Consider the following 25613-nt stretch of genomic DNA (forward strand, 5'->3'; position numbering starts at 1 on the left):
AAAAAAAAAACCAACCACAAAAAAACCAAACTTGCTTAGAAATGCATGTAAAAATTTAAATATACTTTATTTCTGCTACTACAATGGCTGAAGCTTCAGCTTGTTTTTCTTGAGGTCTGGACCCAAACGTGCTGGCTGTACCTGTACAGTGTAGGACTGGTAGCTGTGATTGCCCTGCACTTTCACACACCATCTGTTTATTACACAGAATTTGAGTGCTGTAGATCTGACATTTAGCTTGCATTTGTTAGCATGAAACCTGGGATTCCACCAGTTTTCTAACTCTGGAGTTTGTAATTTTCAGTATTGTTTCTCTGCTTCATAATCTTAAGTAGTGTTATATGCATGGTTTTGTGTTTCCTTATTATTTGAGTGAGCTGCTTTATTCTGGAGAGACAGACTAGAAGTTTTTTAATGTTAAGCTTAATTATTTTCTTTCCCCAAGGGAAAAAGTCCCAGAAGAACATGGAAAGGATTTAAATTTGTAAATTTCCATTGCGTGTTATTGCGCATATTCCACAGAAAAGGACCTTATAAAGTGAATTAATACGGGCCAAGTTTTGTTTTGTCTTCAACTGCTATTTAAAAGTAGCAGTATTTCAAAATACTTCTTTTTCAGTTGTGAATTCTGCAGGGATCATGGAGGTGCTTTGGAGTAATTCTGGCATTTACACAGAGGTTCAGGGGGGCAGTGCCAGGGCCTGCCAGCTGCCCTGCTTCAGTCAGGATGGGGAGCAGGTGCTGCCCTGCCCTTCAGTGGAGGAGGAACAGCCCAGGCAGGCAGCAGCACAGGGGAGCCCCTGTAGGCATGGGCACTGTTGCTGCCCAGCAGAATGAAGGCATCAGGGAGCTGGGCTTGCCCCCTCACAGCAGAGCCTTCCCTCCAACTGTAGCTGGGGGCCACTTCTGTGGGATTTCATTCCCTGTCTGCCTGTCCAGAGCAGCAAACCCCCATCAGGGGTTGAGGAGGGAGGCACGTGTGTGTGTTGAATGCAAAGCATTTCTTGTGGACACCCAGCAAGGCCTTCCCTCTCTGGCCCCAGCCCTTGTGTATAGGGCACATTGTCCAAAATGCATCCCAAGTGACTCCTCTCCCATTTTTATGCCCTGTGATGGCAGCATGGCTGTTCTGCATCCAGTTTTGCATTAGCACGTTCAGTGTACTGAAACTGCCCTCTGGTTTACCAGTGACATTCCTGTGCGCTAAATAACTTGGTTTTTTTCTAAAGACATGCAAGAGCCTGCTAAAAGATGCTATTGCTTCCTGTCCTGGATCAGCACTTCTTACAAAACATGAAAGATGGAAGTTTATGATAGTTAATAACCTAAAAGCCTAATTTACTTTTTACATCATCCAAAGAGTGCAGCTCATTTTGCGTTCACTGTAAGCTTGTAATTAAAATGAACCTCATTTATTCCACATACACTCCTGCTCAGCACTGATGTATCAGGTGAATTGGTATCTATGGCTGAAAACCAAAACTGATGTGGCATGGACAGGTAAGACTTTGTTGAGCTGTGGGACAGACTGCAAAGCAAGCCGGACAACTGTAACCCAGTACATGGGAACTTGACAGAGGCAGCCACAGGGTGAGCATCACTGTGGCCTCATCACCCCAAAAGGAACAGCACATTTCAGGAAGGCCTCGTCGAGTAAAAGACTTAAGTCAGTGAAGTTGAAGACATTTAAGACAACAATCAACTTGCCTGAACAATCCAGAAATTCCTACTTCTTCTTTAGCTCTCCCCAGCCCTTCTGCACAAGACAGGAAATTCAAAACCTGGAACTTCATTTCAGATTAATTTCAGAAATGCCTGAAGATGTTAATTTTTCCTCATGCTTTTGCTGATAACATCAAGCAGTTCAGTTCTTTTAAAAAGGTGGAGAACAGATTCATGTGACGTATTTTTGGTCAAGACCAGGATTGTAAACATTGCATTGACTTGTTCAGAATTCTATGAAAAGAACTGAATATTCAGTCTCTATTATCCAGAAATCTCTCTCAACATGTGGTTTAATTTTCAAATGAAGTGGTACTACCCCATCAACTTAACATCCACTTAAATAAATTTCATGTTTAATGTGGCAAGCTTTCCAAAAACTTGCTAATTTATTGCTTTCTCTACAATTTAAATGGATGTAAATAACTAAACTTGGACACAGTATCCTCAACATTTTTTAATGAAGTGCTCAAGAACAGGTTAAGCACTGTAATAAACTTTCCCCTTTTTTTAAGCCAGCACTGAGTGGCCTCTTCTTTCCTCTGTGAATACAGGCACTAATTACATATAAACACAGTAATGGTGTAAAAATGAACATTTATTACAACTAAACCAATGTGACAGACAGAGGTCAAACAGTTTGTCACAATCACAACGAAGCTTAATCCAGCCAAGCACATACAAGTGACAGTGTAAACTTTAAAAACATGTTTAATACATATAAAATTGCTTCTGGTTTGACTTAAATCCATTTTACCACTACAATCTCACACACAGGGTCCTTTCACTACCCCTCTACCCTCATCTACCCCTGCCCACTGTGCACTGGGGAAATGCCCTGGGACAAAAAAGAGTCTCTGGAATCTGTGTATGAATCCTGGAATGGGCACCCATAGACAAGTTCTAATGGCTTGAGTTCACAGGCACCACGCTGGTACTGCCACAGGAGTGGCACACACAGCCTGGGCCTGGCTGGCCACTCTGCTGTCACAAGGATTGGTGCTGGGGTCTGGATCAGGGCTTACAAGTGGCACCACTGCACCTTTCCTTTGGCTGGTACTACTGAACCCACTCTGCAGCAGCACTGCCAGAGCTGAGCTTTGTGAAAACATGGCACCACTCAGGTGAACAAGTCAAAACTCCCAGGGGAAGGTGTCTGGGTGGAGAGGGAGGGGACAGGAAACAGAACTTGGCTACTCCCAGGTGTAGACTGCCACTGTCTCCCTCAAAATCACACATGGATCACATTTCTGCTAGTGAAACAGGCTCAGTCCCTAATTACTGAGAGTCTGTTCAAAGTGTCAAAATATTCCTGGATATCAGTTCACATGATTTGTAGTGAATATCCCATACAAATCTAATGGTTAAGAGCTCTCACTGCCAATTAGTTGGTTCAACTACATCACGCAGGAGTATTGTAAGGGATGTACCACATGTTTAATGTGTTGATCAAGAAAAGCAGTTAAATGACTGACACTTAGTGTGTCCTAAAGGTACCTATACACCCAATGAAGCGTAACTACAAAACACCAAAAAATACAAATTAGTTGGTAGACTTTGAGAGAAAATAATAAAAGGTCCCTTCTGTAAAGCTTCTTCTTTCCCATCTTTCAAAGTGTTCAGTTTTCATTATGCATCTCTCTATTCAGTTAGAAAGCTGACCTCCTTGTGTTCATGGTCAAAGCAAGCTAATATCAGACCTAAAAACAGTTTCCTTATTCAGTCTGGGCTGGTTTTCCTTCTCTCCTCCATGCATTCCCTTTGAAGTATAGTAACTTGCACAGTTTTGCTCAAGGTAGTTACACTAAAATACACCTTCATGTCTAGTGAGTTGATCAGATTTCTTAAAAAAAGCAGTTATCACCTTAACAGTTTTTTACCAGTTTGATATGCAGATCCTGGCAGGATTCTTTGGTATAATGACAAATTCAGTAGTAAACAGATATTTCCAATCATTATGCAACAACTGAAATAAGCAGAATAATCACAAGTGGTGACTAAAATGTAGATGAACAAATTCTTTGGTTGCATAAACACAATTTCTACACCGGAACATTTCATATTTGGAGTTGTCCATGTAGATTCTTTTCATTTAGGTAGGCTATGCTTATGTCATAGTAATACATTTATTTCCTGAAGTCAAGTTCACTTATAAAAAACAGTAGGCTTATCGAAGTCAAATGCAATTTTCCTATAAATGCAGTGAAGGGAAACACTGAGTCAATTTAAATCTAATTCCCTTTCATTTATAAATTTTGAACTTAGGTTTCTTGTTCCCTTTTCAAAAAAAAGTATTTTTGTATTTTTCTTGTAGGCCTGAATGAAGCAGCTTAGCAAAACAGTAATACTGACAAACAGCATCTTACACCATTAGCTAAACATTACAATGAAGGCAGTGAACATTTACAGTATGAAACACTGAGATGGCATCAGCTGAAGAGAAGATTTATGTCAATCCAATTTCTTCAAGTACACTACGTGGGGTCTCTGCTTCCTACGGAGGGAAAATGTGAGACAGTAGTAAATGAACACTGTTTCTACTGAGCAGAGCTGTACATGAGTTAGTATGGAAGATGCTGAATTGAAAAAGAAAGCTGAAGACATGAAAACATGGAAGCACTGCAGTTTGCAAACATGGTATTAGCTGCACTTTTCACAGAGCTGTTAATTAGATTGCCATGGTTCACAAGAATAGCTGGTGGATTTTATTGCCCTTAAGCATAATAAAAATAAAACAATTTAGATCTACCAGCAGGGAACAAATCACAAGTGAATAAGAGAGATAGGAACTAGGGAAGGATGGGGAAGGAGCTTGCAATGGAACCAGTGAATTTTGTGGTGAATTGTTTCAGGGGGGTCTCAAAAATCTGTTCAGGAATAACAAGTAAGTGGATGAATGAATCTACAGATGAAACTAAGATACAGTATCCCTTAAGATCTTTATAAAAGAGTTTTGGTTTGGTTTTTTATACAGTGATCCCATGTTTTTAATTAACAAAAGCAGGTCACAGTACCTTGGTATGCCTGGTGTCAAATTGATCCCTTTCAAAGAGGGAGGAGTTTTTATGACAGGAATTTTATTATTCCACACCAGGCATAAAGTTTTAAGTTAATTCTCATCTTAGAAAGCTTTCCTTAGATTCAGAGAAAGTTGTTTAATACCAAATTCCAAACAATTATCATCAGTTTTGTATTCATTACTTCCATAGCATCTGAAAAGAAATTGTTTGAACTAGAAACGTTAGGCTGAGCCTTTTTTAAAATAACAATTAACAATGCCATGATAAATGAAGGGGGATACTGTGTCCGTGTCAAAAAAAAAAGCTTTAACATCAAGAGCATGAATAAACTTACTTTAGCATCCTAAAACAAGACATGTCATGCAGCAGAAAAAAAAGCAGATAACAGTTAAGGCAGCCAACAAATTATTTTTCAACTGCTTTGCAAATATTTATTAGAAAAATAGTGTTGGTAAAACACAAAATTAAACACTTCAAACCTTGCAAATAACAACATCAGAATATTGTCTCTATCAGCCTTGACTATGTGGCACAAAATGATCAAGTTTACTATGATCATTCAGCTCATGTATAAGGTGATTCAGCAGTGAAGGAACAAGCTATGATACTTTAAATCAACTTCATTAAAAATCAGTCAGAGCTTGGAACAGGCATATTGAGATGGCTTCTAAAATCCAGAAGAAAATAAAAAATTGCAATAAAAGGCAAGTTAAATCTGAAAACAAGATGCTTGGTGTATTAAAGATGTAGTGCTGGCTTGGTTTTTTTTCCCTCACAGATGCAATATTTAATATTCTTAGAACTGCAGTGACCTTGACAAAGCCAGACAGGATGGCAGGATTAAAGATTTGCATGTGTATTTTAACAAAACCCCAAAAGGAGGCACTGGCTGAAGAAATGGCTGTGTAGCATTTCTAATATAACTCTTTGTATTATATTCCCAGATTACTTTGTTGCATTCATTCTGGAAGACACACACCTCCCCTATCCACCAAGGTAAGGCATTTTACTCAAGAAATCCTATACTGTTAACTATGACACCAGAACTGAAGAGCATTCTACAAGAATACAACTTCTCAAGCATTTCAGGGTCTTCAAAATATTTGAAATAAATTCATTTTTTAATTTTAAATTGATTAGACAGTAGTGGGCACTTACGAGTTACACAGGAGTACAACAGGATATTTACAAAGTCACCTGAAAACAAGTTCTTTATAGCTGTGAAGAAATGCAGAGCAGTGCTGCCACTGTTTTTAGAGCAGTTTAGTGTTGTTGTTTTCACTGCCATTTCAAAGTCTGAGATGATTTTCAGCAGGTATAAACTTAAACACTGCATTTCTTCAAGTAAATCAAGGTCACCAGCTAACCATTAAAAGCAACCTATTTCAAGGACATTAGCTACTGGTCCACAGATACATCACCCATAGAACTCAGATTTCTTTTAATGTTTTTTATTACTAAAGCAGTAATCTTGAAACAGATGTGCCTTCCTCATCAACAATATAATCTCAAGGAACACCTAAAGGCTAATGTCTTTTGCTAGAAGAATAAATTCATTAATTATTACCTTTAAGAAACAAATAGAATGAATTATGTTTTGTTCACATTATTTGTTTTACTAAGTGTAAAACATTTTATCCAATTCTTAGGTAAAACATTCTGCAGTGTTATATACTACCTGTAGCTCAGAATCACCCAAGGCAAACAACAAATTTGAAATATCAGAACACAGATGAGGAAAAAAGTCATTCACATGAGACAAAAGTGCATGCAATACTTTATTTCAAACATGCCAGAAAAGCTAATTCATTACCTAGTCATTTAGAAGCAAGCAGCTGTATACAGATAACAAGAAAAACAGCATCTCATTACAGCTCAATGCACAGCATTTTAAGCCAACAGGCATGAAATAATGCAGGCTAAAGCAGCATTAACCAGACATCCAAACACATTGTTAATGGCTTACAGAAAAAAGGCAAACTTGGAAATGGAAAACCACTCCTATGATCTTGTTTTCTAAGATTTCAGAATGCTGCAAATCCAATCCAAATCTTTTGTCTAATCCCCTAAATCTCCCATTTTTTTTTGTCAGTTTAACATTTGGAAGGTAGTGCATTACCACATATAGTACAGGGAACTAGCTTGTTTGTGGTTCATTTTAGTAACTGCCTCCTTGATAATTCATGGAAACAACTTTCAGAATCAGCCCTGGTTTTAGGTTCCAAACAGGATGCATTACATGCCCTCTCACTGCCCACTTTTCAACTGAATGCATTTATATTCCCCTTCGTGGCAGTTCTCCCATACACAAGGCAGCCTGCATTTAAAACTGGAAATGCCAATTTAAGAAGGCATATTGCAAGAATACTGTTAATGGACTTGGATCTTTCCAACCTTAATCATTAATGGCTGGACTCAATAGGCTAAGAGGTCTTTTCCAACCTTAATGTTTCTATGATTCCATTATTCATTTGTCAAGCAATGGTATTGTACTCTCCTTCAGTGGCAGTAACTTAAATTACTCACAAGAGCATTCTGCACACTTAAATACTAATGTTTTAATTTCACATTTACCCATCATTCTCTTTGACCTAATCAATTCTGTCCCTCTCCTTTTTGTAAGGTCAGTCACACTTTTTGTACCAGTCTTCAGAAAGGGATAGTGTTATTTGCACCTTTAATTAAGATGCATGGTCTACACAGAATTTAATTCAGCATCATTTAATACTTGTGTGTATACACATGTCACATGATACTTCTCCTTCACTACTTTCTCTGTAAGTCTTAATTTAAGAGTATGTTTAAATACCACCACAACCTATTTAAAAGATAAATGTGGGTTGAGTAATGTTACAATATAGGTATTGCAGTATATAGATGTTTAGCTCAGAAAATGCTACAGAACTCTTAAGCATAAGACTTCAAGCTTACACACAATAAAAAAGTAAACCATATGGCAACAAGCACAAGTTTTGTTGAAATGAGACATGTGAAGAGACAACACGGTAAAACAGAGGGGGAAGAGGAAAGTACAACAGCAGAGAATGGTTGTGGCATTCTATTAGATTCAGGATGACTGGATTCAGCAAGCTGATGATAATGCTCTGTCATGAGTAAGTCACAGGTCTATCTCCTCTGAAATTCTGCATGCATGATGAATGAAGCCATTTAGTACACTGGTACATTAAAGTATTCATGACGTGGCTACAAAAGAAATGTACATATTCTTATACATAATAGAAAAGTGGACAGATATGCAAGAAAACAAAAATATTACCTTGCTATTGTATATCTGACATTAAAAGGACATTTGATACAGAAATACAATATTGTATTTTTGACTACTCTAGATGTCCAGGGGGTGAGAGTAGTGGGCAGAATCATTGTTTTACCCCCCCATACTTGCATACTGTGTCCAACAATAGACAGAAATACTTGATATCATAAATACTTTATTACATAAGCTCAGAGCTCTTCTTAGCCAAAAAAAGTTTGAAGCTCCAGAGATGGGCCACCCCATCTATTACTTGTCTCTGCATCAGGCATTGACTGTTGGCTTCCGTCAGAGACCGGCACTGAGCTAAGTGCCATCTGACACCACCCACCACATCTGCTCTAATAAAATACACATTTAGAGGAACCAGGCCTCCAGAACATGGCTCTGAACACACCATGCCAGGGTAGTGCAGCGATGGCATTACTGGTGACAAAAATTCCTTTTCTGAAATCCAGGGAGTCTGTTTAGAAAAATGGAGGCCTCTGATACACCTCTCAAAGCAGACAAAGTTTTCTTTGCCTTTGGACTATGCTGCTGAACTCAACACACTCTTGTATGATTGGCATGAACATTAGTATTCAATTTGCTGAAAGATGAGCTAGAAAGAAAGCAACACTCAATAATGGAGTAACAGTAATTAAGGAGCACCAGCCCCATATATGCAGAATTAACTTTTTCTGGGATGAAAACACACAAAACTCAACTCTCTGCATGTCAGTTTCCATCTTTGATCCTGTACCAATTACAATCTTCAATCTATTTTAGTATCCCACTTCCCAGAATGACAGAAGTTTTACAACAGAACTGAGAGAGTTCCCATGGACTTCTAAAACTGTCTCCTCTGTGCCATCTCACTTTATTTGCATGTCCAAGCTCGCATGTTTTAAAAATCTGTTCTCAAATCACAAAAAAAGCACAACAAAAATATTCCAAAAGCTGCAGTTGTTTATACTGTTTCTCAGTATCAGTAATCTGAAGATCATGTCACAGTAGTTTAAATCACCCCGACCTAGCTAACTACAAATCCAGTAGTTCACAAAATAATAGCACCCATATAACTCTGTGACAGTTACCAGTAAATTATATGATGCACGCTATAGGTTTTAGATTGAAAAGAATTTGGTATATAATAAAAAATTACAAATGTAAATTTCAACACTTAACACCTCTCGCGTGGACTAAGTAGAAATCATCAGTCTACATTAAAAACAAAATGCTGAGGCATTTTCCTAACTGGAAAAGGCATTGCATGGTAATAGTGTAAATTATTAGGGACTAGGGAGTTTTAACTAAAAAGAATAAAATACTAATTTTCTTAGTATTTTACAGACAAATATTCCCAGAAAGGTCCGTAGGGAAAACTTCTGCTTTACTTACACTGGTGACTGTTCATGAGAAGACAACTGAAGAACAGGCATATTGTAATAATCTAAAATGCCCAACTTTAATCTGGGTTATATATGAGTACACGTGATTCCCCTCTTCCTTGAAAAAACTCATGTGTTCCAGTGTTTACCATTGGAAATGTGGAGCCATCAAAGTTGGTGTCTTCACTGAAATGTCTGTCAAATCTTCTAATAGATTTCTCCTTAACTTTACATTAGCTCTCTGGACAGAAAGAAGAACAAGAGCAGCTCATTCTCTTTCTTATGAAGCTGACTGCAACCCACTGTTGCATTGAAGGATTTTGTGTGTACACATTCTTAGGCATCCTCTTTGGCCTGGAAACACTGACCATGTCCCATTTTACATATCTGTAAACATCAACAAATAAGGCCATGGAAGTGCTCACTTCATGTGAGCAAGTCCTTTCCCAATTTGCACAGACCCATAGTCTGGGTTATTCCCCACCCTGATTGTATTTTCAATGGTTTACATCTCGAGGATTTCGCTGTCTTTGATGTTAAAATCATGGTACACAAAATTAGATGATTGACTCACATTACTATTGTGAGATCAGTGCCTCATCTTCACAGAAACTTATGGTTTACTGATAAACAAGACAGATGGTCAGACAACAATAGGAAAAATGTGCTTATTTCACTCCGTTTTGGTTTACAGAATGCGTAAACATCACCTGCAACTAGACTAGCGATAAACTGACCCTGTAGAAGTGAACCTGAAGGATTCAATGGAAGACAACAGTAATAGAGATACAAAGTGATAACACAGCAAAATTGAGAAGGAGAACTGGTGTTCCAGTGAGGCCTCTGTACCCACCAAGGACACCCAGGACCATCCCACACAAGGGCCTGGCATTGTGGGCAGCCTGACAAGCAACCAAAAGGAAAATGAAGTTTTGACAAATTGTTTGCCATCACAGAACTACAGCACCTCACAAGTTTCAACTCTGACTGATCTTTTTTTGTGCCTCCCCACTACACTGTCTCCAGAGCAGTTGGCCTGCTGGTCTGAACACCAGAAAAGACAACATGGGGAAGGGACAGTTGTCAAATTCCACAACCAATATCTATACTACCTTGCTTTCCTTTGGTGGGAATGTGCAGACCTCAAGGACATGCTTCACAGGCTCAGATGTTGTTTAAGATAACAATTTAGATCGAATATAAACTTATTGTTATAAGTTTATAACTTAGTTGATCTAGAAGCTAAGGAAGAGACAATAGTATCCTTACAGTACAATGTAAAGGCAAACTAACATGAAATACACCTCTGAAAAATCATCACGTAAAACTTTGGCTGTAAACCACTTATCTGACTTTAACACAAAGGTCTTAGATCCTAGTACTGCCAGAAAAGTAATAGCTCTACAACACAATCTGCACATTGTGGAATTGCAGTATTTTAAAAGTTACTAGAATTAATCTTCTTCAAAACAACATCTGTGTTGACAACTCATTTTAAAAAGCTAGTAATACTCTCTGAAATTGTCAGCCTGAGTCATTGGAAATTTTTTAAATTAGAAAAATGGTAGAGTTGATCTGAGCAAACAGAACTATTTAGCCAGTCCAACCCAACTGACATTTTCTCAGCCAACTCTGTCATGACCCAAACTAATTAGAAATCATAGCTAAAATAAAATTAGAGGAGACTTCATTTAATCCAGTCCCCCTAACAGTATACCTATAACTTTCCTGAGAGATATTTCATCTATTAAAGGCATCCAGTGATGCCTTTTTATTGTGCCTTAGGCAATCTACTTAAATGCTAAATTATCATCTCCACTGGAAAATTTGCCTAACATCTACCTTAAATTATTTACTTGCTGCAATTTAAGGTATTTTAAGTCTGTAGTGGACAAAAAAACTGTGCTATTTCCTCAGGCAAAAGAGAGAAAAGAAATTCTTTATGTCTTTACCAAACTGTCTCAAGTTCAGCGTGCTGCAGGGCTGCCATTTTACTGATGACATCTCATGGCAGTGACGCAGATTTCATCAACACTTTGCTCAACTTCTTTTCCAGGGAAAGTTTGCTTAGGCTATTATTTTAAGTTCTTTCCCAACAAACCCAGCACAAAGTCTGTGAAGGCAAGCCATGTTAAACTGCACACAAAAATTACAACTGCCACTGTTTGATAAAGACTTGGCTTTTTTCCTCACTCAGCACCTAACAAAACCCTAGCTCAAACAACATACAAATGGGGGTCCATAGAGTGCATGGAAGTTTGGGAAGAATTCTACAGAAGCAGGCTATGGGGAAATCAAGGGCAGAGGCTGAGGACTTATGTTTAGAAACGTGAAGTTTTTACAGTAGGAAGAAATTCACGTTTAACAAGCACTTCCTTAGCAATGTTTCAAAAGCAATTACTTTTTCACTCTACTTCTGAATCATTATTAGGCAATATTTCTAATGAACGGCTGCTTTATGAAATTGCTGCTGTTCACTTGCCTTTTCAAGGATTTCAAAACAGGAGAGTACCTGTTTCCCAATCTTTGGTTAGCTAACTGTTCAGACACTTCTGTTAGAAAGATGGGTTTGGGTTGGAAGGGATATTTTAGATTATTTAGTTCCAGTCCTTGTGCCATAGGCAGATACATTACCATAGGCCAGATTGCTCAGGGCACATCTAGTCCGGCCTTGGTATTTCCCACTAGGGCATTCTTATTACGAAATTCTATTTCTACTTTCTAAGAAGACCCAAGTGTTTCCAGAGAACCTAGAAACACTTACAAACATCTTCAAAAACAAGTATTAACTATAATAATCTTACAAAAGAAGAACAAAAACCAAAAAAACCTACAAGCAAACAAATAGAAAGAAGAATGCTTCATCAATACCAACTCCTAGTCAAGATCCTGTCTGCAGCTTTCTATACAGAGAAAACAAAAAACTTCAAGATTTTTTTCAAACCAGTCAACAGAATTCTCAACTAGAATATGAAACAGCAAGTTGTCCTGCAAATGTTACTCAGCAAAACATCCAAGCATATGCACAGACTTCAGCTCTACAACATCATCTCAACAGAGCAGAGCAGAAGGGTATGAAAGCAGCGCCTGCCTGCCTCTCTCCCAGAAGCACTGCAAAGATCAGCTGAAGCTCTGTGCACTACAACCCGATAATAGCAGGCGCTTCCTGCCTCTGAGCTGCGGCTCTGATCTGCCAGCTCAGAGGTGATAATCGCTCTGGGGCTCTCCTCCACATGTGCCAATCAGTTGCTATGCAGCGAGCCAGGAACAATCGAGAGCCAGCCTTCAGCAGGAAGGACGGTTCTGAGAATCCATCAGAGGCTCCACCTCGCCACCACAAAAACACAAATGCTTTAAGCACATATTACGGCTGAACACTTTGTATTGTGAAGTTAGAGCCAAAATTATTTTAAAAAAAATCACTGAGCTCCCCATCAGATAATCTGACAGTGTCTGGATGTTTGGCAAACTGTCAAACTAGGCACATAAGGATTCATTAATGCTTTCTTTCAGCACTGCAGATACAGGTTTGCATCACTTATTCTCTTTTGCTCAAGGAAGCATTTCTTAAACTGCAGGGCTGCTATCTTTGAAGAGCTGACCAGAATATACTGCTGCAACAAGCCATGTCACGTCCAATACTATTCAGCTTCCATGGCAATGGCATTTAAGCATCTCCCTTCCTTCCTGGCACTGCAGCACTCTGCATTCTTACAATTGTTTGGACAAATGTTTGCAGGCACAAGTTGTAAACACAGAAAAGCTGCTGACTATATGTTTTTTAAAATAAACAATTTGAATTGGATCAGTTTAAATGGATCTGAAATCCAGTTCTAGAATGGCTGTATAAATAGCTTTTCTGGCACAAGGAAAGAGGGAGAGAAAGGACAGCTGAAAACTCCCAAAGTCAATACTGCTGCTGAGCTCCTCACTACACTCCTATGACTCAGGCCAACAGCAGGGGTGCAGCACATGACAAGTAAATTAGACCCTACCTCTGCAGGCTGACTTGGGGGTTCACAGCAGACAGTGAGTCAGGACAAGATGTGTGGAACACTTGCTTTTTAAACCACTTAGACGTTGTGATTCTTTAAAAAATAAGACATAATTTAAGCTGTACTATCAACTTTAGCAGAAGTCCTGGCCTGCCAAAAGCAGCTGCTTTTTACTTCCCTTTTCAATGCCACCGGTTTTCTCCTCATGGCACTTCCCTCATGCTCCCCCTACATGAGCTCAAGTTTTGGCTAACAAGCTAGGAGACCCAGAACCACAGGGCAAGCAGACCCACAAAGGTGGGAGTGAGAATAGATCCAGCTTTCTCAACAACAGTCACTGTCAGCATGAGTTTGGGTGATGAGCAACCTGCATCCCGACTCAACACCATGACTTTACCACTGTAAAATGATCTCCATAGAAAGCAGAATTTCTACACAGAACAATCTGAATGTACGTCAAGATTTCATGTGGTTTTTCAGTATTATGCAAGGCTTACCATAAATTTCACCACATTCTCTATGAAACTAACTACTTCTGAGTATGTGGCTTATTACAACTGCCACATGGAATATGTAGTTCTCAACACTCTAGTTTACAGAAAATCTCTCTAAAAGAGACAACCAAAAAAACAAGTTCTGCTCATTCTAGGGTTGGTTATGCCTCAGAGTAACAAGGATTAAAGTAATTTAAAGTTGTATAACCAATTAGTTAAACATCAGGTTAATCCAAACACCCAAGCTCTGAGCCAAACTCCTCCCCTTGCCCTAGGCAACCTCCTTTACCTCAGGAGATCTTTCTCTAACCCAGATGATCTTCATTCCTATACACAAACTGCAGCACCTTACTGCAGGCTAACTATTCCCTATCTCTGATTATGTGCAACCATCTATCTGTCCCTCTCCACTCAGCCCAGCAGATGCCATTTCTATTTCTCCATATTCTGAGGAACCTCGACAACCTTGTAAATTGGGGTCTGAACACAGCAACTATTCCTTCACTCCTTCCAAGGAACAGTACAGGCCAAGAAGTAGCATTCCATGGGCATCAGATAATACAACTGTGTTTAATTTAATGGGGACAAAGCACATTTCTTCAAGCAAAACTATGCCCACACACAGCATTCACCCAGGGAAATATTGTAGGCAAGTAAACTGGAGTCACACAGTTATCTAAGCCTGATTTGTATGTGTCAGAATTGGTCTTTGTAGCCATCTGAGACACAAAAAAAAAAAGATTAGGATTCCTAAGCTCTGTTCATAGCACAGGCACTGAACAATGTAGGTAGCTTTTTAAAGTTCTAATCACAAGGAAAGTTTTACAGGCACAGTTTCAATTCCAACCTCACCATAAGAATCACACTCTTTGTATATGAACTTGTTATCCAGAAGAGCACAGCAAAAGCAATAAAATTTGGGGGGAAATGTACAAAGTATCAAGCTTGAGCACTTAAGTTTTTCTTAAAGTTGTTTTAGAATATGTCCAAGCTCATAAAGAAATTGTTTTCAACAAATGACTTGTTGACTGCCCTAATTCTTCAGGTCTGATATGCAAGCAGATTATAGGCTGCTCTCCTCTTCCCAACACAAATCAATGGCTCTATCATATACTAGGAAACTCTTAAACGGTAAAAATACCCATACACCAGCTCTGAATTTGGTTTTGAACATATTACAAATACCTTTGCCTACTACAATTGTTTTCTTTTATCTGGAAACTAAATCCTGGTATTTATAAAGCTGCATATGAAATTAGATCTATTACCACAGTTCCACAGCACAAAAGCCAATCTGTTTACTAAACTCCTTGTTTATCATTATATCAAATAAGTAGCAGACTAATTAAGTTTTTCTCAGCAAATCATTTTCGTGTATGCTTTAAACTTGCTTTATGCAAATTAAAATCTTACCTTTATTAGTAGGACTGCCACAACGTATTCCACTTATGCTTTGGACAAAAATATGTTGCAATGCACTATATATGCAAATAAGCTTTGTTCTGTCATGCAGCATCCGGCATTTTGATACACAGTCAATTGCAGCAGCACCCAATCTTTTTAGGGCCCATTTTCTTTGCATAGCAGATGTAAACAGCTCATTTTCCAATAAATACATGTTTATATGGGCTGATTGTAAGTAAACAAAGCCAAACATCTGTTTAATTATTAGCTTTGGTATCCATTTCTCTAACTTGCATTATCCCACTTAATTACCAACACCAAAGAAAGCCAGTAGAAGTCAGAGATTTCAAGTTGATGCGGTTAGTACGTAAAAGAAAAATAAAAGGAAACACTCAAAGCACTCTTCAAAGACCATCATGCAAGTGTTGCAGAAAGTTAAGCCCATCACCCATTTTCTGTTTACCCTTGCAAGGACTTAATTACACGTGCAGCACTCTTTGCATAGCACCCATTTAATCCATGCCACCAAAATGGTAAACTTGGTAGTTACCAATCATTTAGATGGGGTCAAAAGGGCTAATGCCTTAGATTGCTCTTAATCATAAGATATCCTCAGACAAACCTCCCCAGTCTTCATTCTGGCTCTACAAACAAAATCAAGCAGCAGTGAAAATGTAGTATCAACTACTAAATGAAAAAAAAAAAGGCAAAAACCCAACATCCACCCAATCATGTACAGCTTATTTACATTTAAAATAAGACTTAAAAATATTCTAAACAATATACAAAAGTTCAGTTATTTCACTTAAATCTGTTTCAGCTGTTATTCTTTAGATTAATACAATTTCAATAGGTTTTCCTAAAAGTCTATTGTTAAGAAAGCAAATACAAATGCACCAGAAGAAAACATCTATTCAAAGACTTCAAGGAGATGCATCAGAAAAACTCTAAAGTTTACTTTTCATTTCTCAACCGGGTACAGGATATTGGTACCTTAAAAGAGTATGTTGTAAAGAGTTCTTTAGAAAGCTTCAGTTGTGCATGAAGGAATTTTAATTCAAAGATTTTACATTTTTAAAGAGCAGTTGTTCATTACTGGAACAGATTAAAAGCATAATAGAATACAAAATTTACATATATTTCATTCAGTGATTAACTGTCACACAGTATTATTATTAACATAAATAATTAGACTTGTTTCATGAAGAAGTTTCATTCAACCTATCATCCTTGAAGTAATGTAACAATTTAATTCAAAATTCATATTTATTAAGTCACCATTGTTACTTGCTGAGTAGTCACTTTCGTGTTGTATTGCTTAGTGCAAAAAGTTCAACATTTTCACTTGAATCAATCCATCTGTTAATCAAACATACTTAGAATTCTCAAAGAGTTGTGAACAACAGGTCTTCTCAGATTATTTTTTGCCTTTTAATATCAAATTTTCAGCCTTTATAAAACTTAATATACACACTTTTATTGTATCTTGATATCCATCACCAGAACTACTACTGTTGCTAGACAGCTTGGCAACAAAAAAATATAGCTTCTCCCTTAAAAATAAATAAAAGCCCTAAAACATACCAGCAATGTGCCCCAACATCTGTACAACATACAGAGAAGACCACAAAGAAATGAGAATCTAAAACCAAACACAACAGGATGCCTCCTGGGGACATTTGTACTCTTTTCACCTAATATTCTCTGGCACTCTAAGACCATCTCACAGGTAGTGAGAATTCTAGGAAAGGGTAGTAGCCCTGCAACATGATACATCATCTCAGACAACAGAGTAAAAATGGAATTTTCTCCTCACAATCTCAAGATCCAAACATCAACATTGATCTTTTCAACATCCTGCCACATCCAATGAACTTGTTCTATTAAAATGCAGATTAATGTGAGCATTCAGAAAGAGCACCTGATTTTGAAGATAAGATACTCCTTACTCCTGAGCAGCCTTCTGCAATTGTTCACTGGATTTACTATGCTAATTGATGAGCAGCACACGACTAAACTCCTGAAAATAGCTATGGCACATGCAGCAGTGCTAAAATTCTCATTGCATCACCCTGACACAGTGCTTCTATTGCTGAGGACAGGACAATGTCTCTGGAAAAGAATCTATCAGTTGAATGTACAGAATAAATACATCCTTATTAGAATTATAATCTACAAAGAGTTCAGTGTATTGTTAATATACCCTCAACAGTGCTACAAGAATTGCTTACATCAATAAATGATCAAGTTCACAGTTTAGAAACTGATCAGTAATGGCATTCACATCAGAGAGGGTACTGGATAGTTAGGAGACAGCAAGGACTGCCTATGCTAATTTGTCTTTTTTTTAGTTGAAACTTTCTGATGTTTCAATTTACAAAGCTTAATGAATGCATATTTAACACTTATGAAAGACTTCTTCAATTTGTTGAGTCTTAACATCTTCTAATTTTGGTTTCTTTGATGTAATAGAATTAGCCACATCTTACATACATACACACTTGAAGAAACAACAAAAAAAAAAATCAGACTGAGCAAGGGAAGAGGTCAAAGCATAATAATGCTAACTTCCTGGATACTCTGCCACTTTTTCAAGAAGATATTTAAATCTTAAAATGTTAACTTCCTCTTCCCCCATTACTATTTGGGAAAAAGAGATGCAGGTTCTACTGTTCATTTTCTAGAATACTTTCTATAGCTTTAAACATGAAAGTGTAATTTGGTCAGTATTTACAGGAAAGCCTACTCTGCAGTGCAAGGAGGACAGTTTAAAATTATCTATTAAAAATACAGAAATATCAACGTTTACAGACCTGTCTGCTACAATTAAATTCAGAAACCTTTAGAGGTTTGTTCCTAAGAGCTGCATGCAGCTCTCCAGGTGGGGTCTCACCAGGGCAGGGCAGAAGGGCAGAATCCTCTCCCTTGACCTGCTACTGATGCAGCCCTGGGCAGAACTGACTTTCTGGGCTGCACACACACATTGCCAGGTCATGTCCAGCCTCTCATCCATCAACACCCTCAAATCTCTCTCAGCTGCTCTTGACCTGTTCACCCTCCAGCCTGTAGAGATACCAGGGATTGCCTTGAGCCAGGTGCAGCATCTTGTACTTGATCTTGTAGAACTTGCTGAGATTCCTAGGGGCCCACTTCTCCAGCTTTGCCATCCAGGTCCCTCTGGATGGCATTCCATCCTTCACGAGTGTCAACTGCACCACTCGGCTTGCTGTCACCTGCCAATTTATTGAGGGTGCACTCAATCCCTCTATGTCACTAACCAAGATATCAAACAGCTCTGGTCCCACTGCTGACCCCTGAGGAACACCACTGAAAGGCATCAGGACACCAAGCCATTGACTCCTATCCTTTGGGTGTAACTGTCCCATCAAATCCACCCCTCCTGAATTTAGAGAGAGCAATGCTCTGGGGAACTGTGCCCAGATAAATGGCATCTGTAGCCCTCCCCTGGCCCACTGACAGAGTTGCTCCATTATCAAAGGCCAACCCAGAGAAGGGGTTGGCAGGACTTGCCCTTGGTGGAGCCATGCTGGCTGTCCTAAATCACCTCCCTGGCTTCCATGTGCCCTAGCACAGCTCCTAAGAGGATCTGGTCCATGATCCTTCCAGGTATGGACTGAAGTCAGGATGACAAGCTGGTAGTTTCCAGTCCTCCTTTCTACCCTTTTTGAAATGGGTACAAAGCTTCCCTCTTCCCAGTCACCAGGGACTGCCTCTGATTGCCATGACTTTTTTGAGTGTCATGGAGAGTGCCAAACACTCTAACAGCACTGTAACCCCTTTCTTCTATAAATACATCTCCAGAGACTCAGTTCTGAAACACATTTTACAAAAGCATCCGCTACCAAAACACTACAACTTGTTCTTCTGTGAGTTGGGAGGGATTCCAAATCCATAAAAATCATAGCTATTTCCTAATCCCTAAATAATGAACTAAAAATCTATCATTTCTCATTGACAGTAACTCTCATAGGTCTATATATATATCTAAATGTAGATCATTTTCTATGCCTAAAATCAAGCAGATGCATGTCTTAAAATTGCAGTGACCAACTGATCAACAAAGCTGACCACCTGAAAGTGAGACTGAAGTTATATGTGAAGAGAAGATGGCAGTCAAGGCAGTTGGATCTCCATGATAATAAAGACTTCATTATTCATTCTTGTTTCACGTTCAGGGGAACACAGGTACAGCCAAGGCAAATGATGCCACTGCCAACTGAGGAAGGCAGTCCATTTCAACAGTTCATATTTAAGAAAAAAACATTAAGTGAAGATTGAATTAATTGCATTCACTGTGGTCAGTTTCTCAGGCAAATGGTAATAAAAAGATGCTTACAAAGGCTGTTTCCTAAATCAGACAAAATCCCTTATACTCACTCCCACCCACTGGAGGCATAAATAGAAGAATTTTAACAGTGGTAATGAGAAAATGAAGGAGTTTTGGCACATCTCAAGAACAACCTAATACCTACTATTATGCATACTTTCAAACCTATGGTTTCCAATAAGCACATTTCATCTCTAGTAAGAAAATTCTCATAGCATATGCAGGAAATTCACCAGAGTTTCATTTCCAAAGATGCTCATTCTAAACCCAAAAGCTTAAATCTATGCAGCAACCCTAAGCATCTGAGGCAAGTCGGCCAACATGAACACTGTCAGCACCCTTCTGGATATAGGATGAGGCAAGGGTTTGAAAGCAAAGAAAATAAGGTTAATTGATAGCTTATCTCTTATTCTTCATGTGGAAGGACTAGTAAATACTGCCTGAGGCCAAACTGCAAGAGCCTAAGAAAAAAAACATTCACATAGCTTTTAAGTTTTTGATCATTACTGAAGTAGTGACGCAAACAAGCAAGTCTGATTTGTGGAGACTCGTTAGCCTTTTTATTTAGAAACCTCTTTAAAAATATGTATTTTTAAGTATTTAGATGTTCTGCAACCAAGTATTAAAAGTTACACAAAAAATCCTACAAAATAACAATGGTGATCAAAATGGGGATGATTTCCAAAATATTCTTCTAAAATTTGCCTTAGATAATCAACAAAAACCATTTTCATTCATAGCCAATGTTTAGTAAATTTTTCCTACTTCAAATTAAGAGGAGCAAGTCTGTACAGATTTGCTTTAAAATATATACATGACTGCTCTGTTTAAATATTATAATTATTGACTCCTTGATTTCAGCATTTTAGTACAGGAAACGACCACAAACCTCCGAGCACCATACTGAACTACTGAAGCTATCCAAAATAGCACAGAGCAATTAGACTTTTGAGAGAAATAAATCAAAATCTCTCTTTTGTATAGAACATCTATCATTGGTAGTTCCATGCCTTAAAAATCTCAAGTGTCACAAAATGATGCACAGGCTCATCTTTTAGCTGTTTCACACATCACATGTATATATTTAATTCATGCAACAACACACGCCATCTACCAATTTCTTCAGTATAATTGAGTTGTTCACACAAGCAAAAACCACCTTTTCAGCAGTGCATGCCTTTGTAATCAGTAGTTAAGTATTAAAATCTCTCTAGCAAACAAGATACAAAATCATCAGCATTCTTTTGAAGAGAAACATTTCTACAATAGAGAGACAAGGAAGAATGCAAGCACTGGAGTTAATTACCTTTTACTACCCTTCATCTGGGTACCACTGCCAGTATTGACGACTGACTGCTGATAAGTTATCAGGTGGTAATAAACATGGGGGAGGGGTTAGGGAATGAATACTTGAACTAAGTACATTCCTGAAGAACTAACAAGAATGTGAAGGTGAGAGGGATTTAACAAGCTGGTGTGCTTCCATCACACAAACTGCAGCAGTTAGTGAAGGGAGCTCACAGCACCAAGAACTTTATGACAAACTGAAGTAGGTGCTCAGACACAGAAGTACATCCTGGGAAACTTCAACAGAAAATACAAGTAGGCAAGGCTACTTAAGAACCAATTCACTACTCAGCAATTTGTGCCTCAGCGTATTTCCTCTTAACATTACACAAATAGTCACTTAATGGATCTGTAATGATTTTCTTTTGTGTAAGTATTCTTTACAGCTCTTCATCTTTAAGGTACTTCAGACACCAATGCCTGGAGCATTATTAATTAAAAATGTTGCGTACTCCATTAATAATATTGTGTATTTATCTATATACGTGTATGTGTGTACACATGTATATATATTTTTTTGGCAATATGAGTATTCAGGGCCAAATAATTACTTTGTTGCACATAATTAAAATCTAAATGGTCAAAAACAAACATATGACAAACGTGCTAGAAATATGCTTTGCATTTGGATCACACCATGTTTCAGTCTGGTAGTTCTGAAGTCTTCTGGGAAGCAGGTATTAACTCAAAATACTAAAAATTCTCCACATGTGAGAAACTTATTTTAACAACTCTCTTCATCAAACCCAGCATTTACATAGCAGCAGTTGATACAAAACCAAATTTCCATAGAAAATAGTCCAAATTTATTGGAAGCTCAATTTAATTTGAACCCTGACTTTTACAGGGTTTATAAACTAAAATACAGGTATAGGGAGTAGTTTTATACTTGATCAACACTCAATACAACTAAGAATGAAAAACACAGAAGCCCAACACAGGACTCCAGCAGTGCTGTGATACACTGCTACATTTCAAGTTAATCAGAATTATTTAATAAACATTGGCAACTCAAAATCTCCTAAAGATGGGGAAAGGAAGGGTAATCAGAGTAAAGCTACCAGGGTTAAGAAAAAGTCTCACATTGAAAAAGTGGTATTTCCCTTGGCTTAAGATTTTTAACTTGAAGTTATATTAATATGAAATTATATTCTCTGTAAAAAGAGAATGTTTGTTGCTTGGAAAGAAAAATAGTAATGAATTCCTAGAAATGTATTTTTCTTTAGACCAGCCCACACTCAAAAGTAGTGAAAATAAAGTTCAAAAACAGTAACAATGAGAAAGAACATAGTTATTCTACTTTATGTACAATTAACTGTATTTGCAGGAGACAAACTGGAATATATAACTAATCTGCTACATATGTTTTCATATAAAGAGCTAAAGATTTTAAGAGAATGAACACATCATTTTTGTCCTCTCTTTGTAAACTGCAACAGGACTTCTGGTTAAGATAATTCCTACAAAGAGTAAAGAGGACTTAAATTGAATCAGAACACAAGAAGTAAATAAGTGCATGTATTTCCTTTCTAGAAAAATAGGGTAGCAAATCTGTATGTAATGGCTGACCTTGTTCATGACAAGAACTTTAATGTGCAGTGGATCTGCATGTATTCTTAAGGGATTAAAAAAACCAGCTATCATGGTAAAGAACACCTTGTGCTTCCCCATCCTACTATGTCCAACAAAAGACTACCAAGTGGAACACAGAAGGCTTGTAAAAGAATTAAGCAATTAATTCATAGGAGAAAATAACAAACTGAAGGTTCATGTAGGGGGAAATAGAGTAACTTGGATCTATATAGCATCTAAGCAGTAAACCTCAGTAGACTTTAAAAAATAAAGGTGAACCATCCCTGTTAAAACATATGTTCACTGACTTGCACACAAGACTTGATGATTCCCCCAGCACATCAGAATTTTTGATTCACATTCAGGCAGACATTCAAGGACCTTAACAATGTACATTTCAGTAAGGAAAAAAAAATACCAAACAAAATCAGATAAACCCAAAATAACCAGCACAGGATGGAAAAATATGGAGAAATTATATTATGCTTTTCTATACCATTGAACCCCTTCACATCAAATGTTTGGTTTTTTTTTCAAAATGGTAGACATGCAATCCATCATTCTTCAGTGATAATAACAAACAACAAAAGCATTCAAAGTGAAAAAAACAATGTTCTTATACTTTATTTTGTATGTTTCTATGGCACTACTATTACTGCTTTGTCAGCTTGGAAATGTTCCACAGTAAGCAGCCTACAGCAGAAAAGCAGGTCTAAGAACTAATCAGAACTATACCTGAACAAGTCTCAAAGAAGAGAGTCTAGCTTCTGGATTTCAGCAATGAAAAAGTAAAGAAGTGAACATGCATCAGGTACGAGAAAAAAATTAATGGTTAATAAATAAAAAGAAGGAATGAAAAGACACATGAACAACACCAAGTTAAATTAACATGATCTGCAATTATCTAGGTACAAACACAGAACAGCCACTTGCATTTACTAGCAGAACATGAAGTCACAGTAGGTTACAAAGTCAACATGCCAAACCAAACGAAAAGAGCAGCTAACATCATCCTATTGCACACTTAGGACAACCAGCTGAAACTACATGCTAAGCATGCTACAAAATACCTTCTAGAAGCTTAGAGGAACAGGAGGTTTCTGAGTCCCAGCCTACCATGCTGACACTTTGGCCAGAGAAGCTGGATGTGCTTACCTCCTGTAGGAGATCTGCTTGTTCGATGGCTTTAAGAACATTTTTCTTGGATGTCTCCTGAACTTCCCCTCCTAAAAGGAACTCATCCAAAATGAAATAGGCTTTTTCAAAATTGAAGATGATATCAAGTTCACAGACCTAAAAAGAACATCAGGCATTATTGCAAAGTGGAAGGATACTCTCACTTGAGGTATATCCTCTCACAAAACTTGTTCACAGCTTCACCAAACTTTACCAAATCAAGATGTTAGCCTAAGGCTGTAACCTTGTAAGGACTGGGGCAATAATAAAAACCACATCTTGAAGGAAAAAAAAAACACCATCAGATTTTTTCTTCAGTTAAAAACAGCTACAGCAACCTCTGAAAAAAGCTTTCACTGTTAAAAAGGCTTCAATGCACAGCAGTCTGTAAGACACAGCTCCTCAAGACACAAGAGAACATTCCCTATAGAAGTTCTCCTGTTGCCTGCAGTATGCAAAGGCAGCTCACACAGTCTTACAGAGAGATATGAAAATAAACAAATCTCATTTCTTGTTCAGTCTGCATTTCATAGTCAGAAGGACTACCAAGGAAGGCAGAATGAGCAGCAGTTCTTCTAGGAGTGTTCATGTACATTGCTGTAGCAGTTTGTGTTTGCTGTCTGGGTAAGCAGATGTCCCTCACACCTTTCCTTACCATTCCTGCCACTTCACAACCAACTGCCTCCTCTGGAAGCAGATGTAAGAGGTGCTCACACTAGAGTAGTGCCAGGGGAAGAAAAGCCTCCTGGTTAAGAGTAAGATTTTATCTGACCCAAGTGAGACTACTATAAAATGAAACAAATACAGGCAATTAGCACCAGATTAATGAAAGTCCTATAAATCAATAATTTAATTCTGTATTTTAATAGAGGCAACCATCAGCTTAGTTTGCCCAAGCAAGCCACACAGAAGTATTAAACACACCTTTTCAATTACTAGCTGGTTATGTTCCTGTAAAAATGTTGTGGGCATAAAAAGAAATGCCAAAGCATAAAGAAACTTAACTCACACTGCCAAAATACTTGTCAAGAAGTTCTACATAGCGATGAATTATTTCCAGAGTTATTAGTTCATTGTCCTGATCTTCAATAGCACAGCAGAAATAGAGGCTTGCATATCTGTAATAACAAAATAATCCTGATGTTAGCATACACACATAAGCAAAATGAGGAGTATCACATTCTCAGCAGTCCTTCATACTCAAGTTCAGTATATTGGTATCCAAATCACAACCAAGCAAGTCTTGCCAAAGAATGGCTGACAGACCAGAAGACACACACATGTACATGGGAATTATGTCTTTGAGTCAAGCATGACTTCACTCTTGACCATCCTTTAGCTGACAGAACTAAAATAGCCAAAGAGATAGTTGGAAAACTAAATATGTTTGATTTGTGGTATCATGACAGAGTTCTAAGATGACATATCTTCTCTTCTCTATCTAACATCCACACACCAGTATATTAACCAACTGATCCCATGTTAAACTTTCATCATGTAAGCTATACACAGATAATAAAAACCATTATGCCTCAAGAAAGATAGACTGAATTAGCAATTAGGATTTGGTCTTTATAGAGAATTTTAAAAACACAAAAACTCCAAAACCAACACCAATGTCATCCACCCCAACTACTACTAAGCCAACAATGCAATTCCTACTAACTGTCCTAGCATCAGACTGATGAGAGGCCATCAAATAGTTTCTAGCAATCCACTTCCATCTTGGAAGACAGGAAGTCATAACTTCAGATATGATCCAGTTCCACTTTAACAAAAAGACCACCCAATTCTATTGTGCTCTATTATATATTTGTTCAAGCCATGTTTAAAGAAACCTAATAAAATAAAAAAAAACAAACAAAGCAGGAATGAAAGCTGAAAACCCCAT

At 37.8% G+C, this 25613-nt stretch overlaps 1 protein-coding gene across 3 annotated transcripts in view; it reads right to left on the reverse strand.

Moving 5' to 3' along the window:
* Positions 1–8: 8 nt before the first annotated feature.
* The window catches only part of AP1S2 (adaptor related protein complex 1 subunit sigma 2), a 33316-nt gene continuing 7711 nt past the window's right edge, over positions 9–25613 (reverse strand). Inside the window, exons 3-5 of one of the 3 annotated variants that reach the window (XM_054272305.1) lie at positions 24732–24840; positions 23702–23839; positions 9–4216 (exon numbers count right to left, since the gene is read on the reverse strand). In XM_054272305.1, coding sequence (XP_054128280.1) covers positions 4169–4216; positions 23702–23839; positions 24732–24840 — 295 coding nt within the window. In that variant the 3' untranslated portion in view covers positions 9–4168. Of the gene's footprint in view, positions 4217–6367; positions 7947–15855; positions 15924–23701; positions 23840–24731; positions 24841–25613 lie in introns of those variants that run through there. The other 2 variants (XM_054272307.1, XM_054272306.1) reach the window with 2 other exon arrangements.

This window comes from Melozone crissalis, unplaced genomic scaffold (genome assembly GCF_028551555.1).
Source record: "Melozone crissalis strain CALT ecotype California unplaced genomic scaffold, PUWL_Pcris_2 ptg000013l_1, whole genome shotgun sequence".
In the NCBI taxonomy this organism is placed as follows: domain Eukaryota; kingdom Metazoa; phylum Chordata; class Aves; order Passeriformes; family Passerellidae; genus Melozone; species Melozone crissalis.